The sequence below is a fragment of the Pyrus communis genome, chromosome 9 (genome assembly GCF_963583255.1).
Source record: "Pyrus communis chromosome 9, drPyrComm1.1, whole genome shotgun sequence".
In the NCBI taxonomy this organism is placed as follows: Eukaryota; Viridiplantae; Streptophyta; class Magnoliopsida; order Rosales; family Rosaceae; genus Pyrus; species Pyrus communis.
Window position 1 is genome coordinate 19,836,854 of NC_084811.1, and position 7,600 is coordinate 19,844,453.

The window sequence follows — 7,600 nt, forward strand, 5'->3', positions numbered from 1 at the left end:
TGTGGAGATAACTACCATCCCACTTATTTGATGAAACTGCTGTTAACTGACAAAAATCAACTCTCCATGATAGAGGGAAGTTGGTGAATGTTAATCTATATAAGAACTCCCTGCTCGTAAAGAAAAGTTCTGCGTTACTGGGTTCTATCACCTTAAGAACATTAAGTCTTTCAACGAGTAGAAGATATCCTTTTCTTGTTCGGCAATGGCTGCCTCAGGTATTATGTTAACCTCTGTTAGTAATCTAGGAAACTTGTTAGTATCATATACTCTTAGTTTTCCAACCTTTGGTATCAGAGCCAAATTAACATATCCTAGATTCGAATGTACGTGTCGAACTGCATATGTTTTCAAGCATGTGAATTTTTATTTTTAATTATGATGTGTTGATCCAAAGCACATGACATCACCGAATCGATGCTTTCAATAAAATGCATGAGGGTGTTTTGCCTCAAAAGTTCTTTTAATGTCATGCAGCACTTACCATAATATTTTGAATTCACCAAAGTGAATGATTTGGATGTATATTCTGGCAAAGAAGGGTATAAAGATTCATTGCATGTTCATACTTTTTTCCAAAGGAAAGAATATATAAAATGCATAAGGTTTGTATGAATCATTCCTTGTATAATCTTGTAATTATCTTGTCCAAAGACTTGATATATCTGTGATAAAAGATGATTGAAGTGGTCAGAATATACATGATGACTTTTAAGGGGTGTTTATATTTCGGACCAAAAGGGGATATATAAACATGTGTAAGTGATGCATGAAATTAAAAATTGCATTTAATGTTTTATTTGGCTGCCTCAGCAACATCATCTGCACTTAGCCTTTCATCGATCGAGCCTCTCAATGGAGGAAACTTCAAAAGGTGGAAACAAGACATTGAGATTTTGCTGGGCCTGATGGATCTCGATTTAGCGCTGAGAGAGGATGAACCTGCATATCTGACTGACACTTCGACTGTTGAGCAACGTTTGAAGCATGAAAAGTGGCAGAAAGCCAACAGGATGTCGCTCATGGTGATGAGAAGAACCATGAGTGAGACTGTGAGAGGTGGGATACCTGCATGTGACAAAGTTAAGGATTTTCTGGATTCAATTAGAGCAAACTTCAAAGAGTCCGAGAAAGCCGAGATGGGTGAATTGATGGCGACGCTGACCAGTTTGAAGTTTGATGAAGGCAAAAGTGTAAGGGAGCACATACTGAAGCTTGTTGACATTGCAACAAAATTGAAGGACTTAGAGGTCCCGGTTGATGATGCTTTTGTTGTTCATATGGCATTAACTTCCCTACCTCAATCCTTTGATCAACTGAAGATCACTTACAACACACAGAAGGAAAAATGGTCACTGGATGAACTAATTTCCATATGTGCTCAGGAGGAAGGCAGGCTCAAAAGAAACACCAACAAAGGGAAGAGGCCAATGTTTCATTCTGGTAAGGCTTCTAAACTAGACTCTTCTCTAGTAACTGCTATAGCTGCTTCTTCCTTTAAGGGACCGAAGGATCATAAGGAAATTATGGACAACATAAGGTGTTATTTTTGCAAAAACATTGGACACATAAGGAAGAATTGTGAGAAACTCAAGAATTGGAAAATTAAGAAAGGTATTTTTGTTAAAATTTTTGTTTGTTTTGAAACTAATCTTGTTGAAGTCCCTCCAAATACTTGGTGGTTTGACACTGGGTGTTCGGTTCATATCACCAATTCTTTGTAGGGTTTCACAAGAGGAGTCACAACTACAAGAAGTGAAGTTTTTCAAGTTTTCGTTGGCAATGGCAATAAAGTGGTTGTGGAAGCAGTAGGCAACCTTAAGCTGGAATTATCTAGTGGTTTTATTTTAGAATTAGTTGATGTACTCTACGTACCTTCACTTAGAAGGAATTTAGTTTCTGTTTCAAAACTTGTAAAATCTGGTTTGGCTTTCAATGGAGACAATGAGAGTATCAGAATTTACTTGAAAAATAATCCAAAAGATGTTCTTGGAGTTTGTTTTCTAGTCAATTATCTTTGGCAATTGTTGTGTTCAGTGGTGAATGATTTTGCTTGCCTTAATGTTGATTCAATGGGTTCGAGTAAAAGAATGTTTTTAAATGAAAAATCTTCTATGCTTTGGCATAGAAGATTGGGACACATTTCGAAAACTAGAATGGATCGCTTGGTCAAGGATAATATCCTACCGACTTTAGACTTCTTTGACTTATCAAATTGTATTGAGTGTTTTAAGGGAAAATTAATAATTTCTAAGAAGAAAACTTCAACTAGAAGACTAAAGTTGTTGGAGATTATTCATTCAGACGTCTGTGGACCTTTTCCAACCAAAACACTTTGTGGAAATGTGTATTTTGTGACTTTTACGAATGATTTTTCGAGATTTTCATATCTCTATTTAATCTCGGATAAGTCTTCTATATTAAATTGCTTTAAAGTGTTCAAAACCGAAGTTGAAAAACAACAAGAAATGTCCATAAAGATCCTAAGGTCAGATAGAGGAGGGGAATACTATGGCAGGTACACAGAGAAGGGTCAATCCAAAGGACCTTTGGCGCAATATTTGGAAGAGTGTGGGATTCAAGCTCAGTACACTACTCCAGGCACACCACAACAAAATGGTGTGGCTGAGAGAAGGAATAGGACACTGATGGATATGGTGAGAAGTATGATGAGTTGTTCAACACTTCCACAACACTTGTGGGGAGAAGCTTTAAAAATGGCAAACTATATTTTAAACCGTGTTCCTAGTAAATCAGTTTGCAAGACTCCTTTCGAGATGTGGACTGGTAGGAAGCCAAGTTTAAATCATCTACATATATGGGGCTGCAGTGCAGAGGCAAGGATGTATAATCCTAATGAGAAGAAATTGGATCCTAGAACCATTTCTTGTCATTTTGTAGGGTTTCCTGATAAATCTAAAGGCTACAGATTCTATGCACCAAACCTTTCGAACAAAATTTTTGAATCCAATAGTGCCAAGTTTATTGAGAATGGGGAAGTATCGAGTAGTTCACAGACATTGCCATCCTTTGACTTTGAAGAGCAAAGAAGTGTTCGTGAAGATCAAAATTTTGAAGGTTCAATGGAGTTGCAGCAGCCTCCCACAATGGATTTTCAACTTGAAGATTTTAATTATCAAGATGAAATAATCGAAACAAATACAAATGGTGTGCCACTAAATTCTTATGTTGGTCCAATAAATGTAGCTTCTTCATCTCAGGTACCAATGAGTTCTTCAATGCAAGGGGTGATAAATGATAGAAGGGTATTGCCACCAAGAGCCAGAAGGTCAGCCATCCCTGATGACTATGTCGTGTATTATCATAAGGTTGAAATGAATGAGGGTGTGTCTGATGATCCGGTCACTTATCAAGAAGCAATGGATAGCTTGCAATCTGATAAATGGTTGGAAGCAATGCATGAAGAATTGAGATCCATGCAAACAAATCATGTATGGATTTTAGTTCCTGCACCAGCCAATATTAAACCAATAGGAAATATATGGGTTTTTAAAACAAAGAAAGACTCACGTGGAAAGGTTGAAAGACATAAGGTGAGGTTGGTGGCAAAGGGTTACACACAAACTGAAGGGGTGGATTATACAGAAACTTTTTCACCAGTTTCAACAAAGGACTCACTTCGGGTAATTCTTGCACTGGTGGCTCATTATGACCTGGAGCTTTATCAGATGGATGTAAAGACAGCCTTCTTGAATAGTGATTTGGAGGAAGAAATCTTCATGGAATAACCAGCTGGTTTCATTAAGCAAGGAGAAGAAAATATGGTATGCAAGTTGAGAAAGTCAATATATGGTTTGAAACAAGCTTCCAGGCAATGGTTTATGAAATTTGATGAGAAAATCACGTCTCTTGGCTTCAATGAGAATAAAATAGATGATTGCATATATCTCAAAGTATGTAGTTCGAAATTCATATTTCTTGTTTTGTATGTGGATGATATCTTATTAGCTAGCAATGATATCAACCTCTTACATGAAACTAAGAAATTGTTGTCCAATACCTTTGAGATGAAAGATATGGGAAATGCGTCATATGTGTTGGGGATTGAGATAATTAGAGACAGATCAAAGGGTTTGCTAGGACTCTCACAAAGATCATATATAGAGAAGGTATTGCATCGGTTCAATATGCAAACCTGTTCAAATGGAGAAGTGCCAATGGGGAAGGGAGATAGATTGAATAAGTCTCAGTGCCCGAGAAATGACTTAGAAAAACAAAGCATGATTAACAAACCTTATGCATCATTAGTTGGGAGTTTAATGTATGCACAGGTTTGTATGAGACCGGATTTGGCTTTTGCCATAAGTGTGTTGGGAAGGTATCAATCTAATCCAGGTGAACAACACTGGGTTGCAGCGAAGAAAGTATTAAGATACTTGCAGAGGACTAAGTCATTCATGCTGGTATATAAGAAAGTGGAGAACTTGGAACTATTTGGCTACACTAATGCGGATTTTGCAGGTTGTACAGATGATAGAAGATCAACCAGTGGATATTTGTATTTCCTAGCCGGAGCTGCAGTATCGTGGAGAAGTGTAAAACAAAAGGCCTTGGCTACATCAACTATGGAAGCTGAATTTATAGCTTGTTTTGAAGCTACAAAGAGGGGATTGTGGCTGAAGAATTTGATCAAATTCATGGGAATTGTGTATTCAATTTCAAGTCCACTGGTGTTGTATTGTGACAATAAGGCAGTTTTTTTCTTTTCTAAAAATAATAAGAAGTCAGAAGCTACAAGACTGATGGACATCAAATATTTGTCAGTCAAAGAACATGTGAGAAAGGGTGAGGTTGTGATCGAGCATATTGACACAAATTCTATGATAGCTGATCCATTGACAAAACCCTTAGCAGTGGGAGTATTCAAAGAACATATCATGAAGATGGGTGTGCACGAATCTCTGGAATCTGCTGAAATGTGGGAGTAAGAAACTCTTATACGAATTGCATGTTTGAATGCTTATTTATATGTATTTGCATGATTATCAGTATGCCATTACAATTAAGAAGTGATGGTTTAAGACTGAGTTGCAGTAATAAATATGCATGTGCTGAATCTTTATGATTATTCTGAGTTATATAGCTTATATAACACAAAGTGGTATATGATTTTCAATTCAGTAAAGGAACCGTGATTATCCAAAGATGATCCATAAAGTTGATTGAATTGATTCATAGAAAAATGAATGTGAAGTTCATTGAAAGTTTGACATCATACAGATTAGACTCAAATGACAGTGATTTTAGAGTGCATGTGCCAATGAGAGCTGCACATGGTTTTCTAGAGTTCGACATTTGAACTAATACTGGTAGATGTGGGGAAGCAAGTTACGTGTAACTGGATGTGATCACTAAGGAGTCAATATTGTAATTGTGATAACATTTCGATGAAATGATTAGTTTACGTCCAAGTGGGAGAATGTTAGAAACTTAATTGGACTAAACTATCATTTAGTGAAGGACGAAATGTATTTGGTAACAATACAGTTTGACGTAAGTTGCAAACGTGGAAAAAAAACTGCTTCCTATTATTAAGGAAATATGGATATCAATTGTGGAGATAACTACCATCCCACTTATTTGATGAAACTGCTGTTAACTGACAAAAACCAACTCTCCATGATAGAGAGAAGTTGGTGAATGTTAATCTATATAAGGACTCCCTGCTCGTAAAGAAAAGTTCTGCGTTACTGGGTTCTATCACCTTAAGAACATTAAGTCTTTCAACGAGTAGAAGATATCCTTTTCTTGTTCGGCAATGGCTGCCTCAGGTATTATGTTAACCTCTGTTAGTAATCTAGGAAACTTGTTAGTATCATATACTCTTAGTTTTCCAACAGGTACATCCTCAATCGCCAATCTAGCCAAGCTTGCATATGTGGCCAAAGGCCCAGCAACACCAAGCCTCCAAAATGTAGGCAGTGTGCTAAATTTCAGTCACATTGATGTGAATCAGAAACGAGGACAACCCCAATGGACCAGCTCCGATTGTGTTGACGAAATCGATATTGTGTTTGACAATTAATGTCAGTTAAGACCTCTTTTCTCATAATATCAATTATGTCCCCAATTTATGAATTTTTGTTCCTTCTATGAGCCCATCGAGAATACAGACAAGGACCAGCCAGCCAACCAACATTTCAAAACAAAGGCCTCATAGAAAGCAACAACTAGCCCAAATCCAAAAACAAAGACAACTTAATTGATTAATTTAAAATCAATTAATTAATAGAAAAAGGTTTTTGCTTTCTCATAAGCATTGGAAGAAATAAAATTGAACTCGTAATCAAAAGTTTATATACAAGTGAATGTGGAATGTTTTATAGTTTCGTTACCACGCAAAACACAAAACAGCTCCAAGCATTTTACATATGATAACCTGAAGGTGTTCAATAACATTCGGAACTTCCATATTTAATGGTCTGGATTGCATATACTGTCCGTCAAATTTATAACAGGAATGCTGCATCCGAAACTGGAATGTCATCCCAAACCTTCAAGGCAGCATCATGCCATGGGATGTGACCAGATCACTCCACTATTTTATGTAACCGATACTTGTTCCGTCAACGTCTAGATAACTCTATCTTTCAAACAGTATTTTCAATAAGATCATGACTACCTTATCGAAAAGCGAATCATTTTCAGCGGATACTGTTCATCTGCGTGTTCATTACTAAAAACCTTTCATCCTTTAAGGTAGTTGCTTCGTTCTTTGCCAACGACCCCATGTTCACAACTCACAAGCCAACTGTGTTACCTCCGATTCACAGTGTAAGCCTCTCCCAAACTATATCCCCAGATCAGCATTCTTCATTGCACAGAAATCCCAAGGCCTGTAACCTAATACGGAATTTATGCTCTGATCAAAGAATAGAACTCCTCAGAAGGAAAAAGTAAAAGATCTGGAGATAAAAATTTAAAAATAAGTAAATTGATGCAGAGATTTTGGTTAATCCGCATATAAATTGAGCATTCATACAGGGTACCTTTTCTGTTATGACAATGTAAATACTCCAAGTACCCATACACAATCGATTGATGAGATTCTGGCATAGTCTAAGTAGATCAACCTAACACCCAAAATAAGCAATAATGTTTTTGATACGTTCACATAATTGTGGAAATTGTGAAACGAAAAGCTCTATCAAAACTGTCAAGAATACTACACTTTATCGGTACTCAGTTTTCAGGCAAGGACAAGAGATAGCAACCACTGAAATTCATGGAAAAATAGCTCACTGCATAAGCAACCGCTTATTCCATTGCTTCCTCTATGCAGTTCCATTTCATTCTACTTATTGTTCATGTGATAATCAGTTTTCTTACTAAATTTTTTGGTAACCCTTATGATCGATCATGTGATGAAAGACCAAAAAAAAAAAAAAAACACCAACGTTTCATATTGTAGATTCAAGCAAGTATTTTCCCCAGTAAATAAAAAAATGTAGTTTTTACAGAGTACAACTGCATTTTCGCAATTTCCTCCTTTACATGTGTGTGCACTTATAATTTCATTGTATTCTGGCACTTTTCTAGTGAATGAAATCCAGTATTGACTCTTAAAGGAAACATAAAC

At 36.6% G+C, this 7,600-nt stretch overlaps 1 protein-coding gene across 1 annotated transcript; it reads left to right on the plus strand.

Annotated features, from left to right (window-relative positions):
• The first annotated feature begins 205 nt into the window (after positions 1–205).
• Positions 206–1,812, plus strand: LOC137744474 (uncharacterized). Its single transcript, XM_068484279.1, has 3 exons — positions 206–218; positions 814–1,540; positions 1,725–1,812. Exons 1-3 carry the CDS (start codon positions 206–208, stop codon positions 1,810–1,812), a joined length of 828 nt encoding a protein of 275 aa, XP_068340380.1.
• Positions 1,813–7,600: the final 5,788 nt, after the last annotated feature.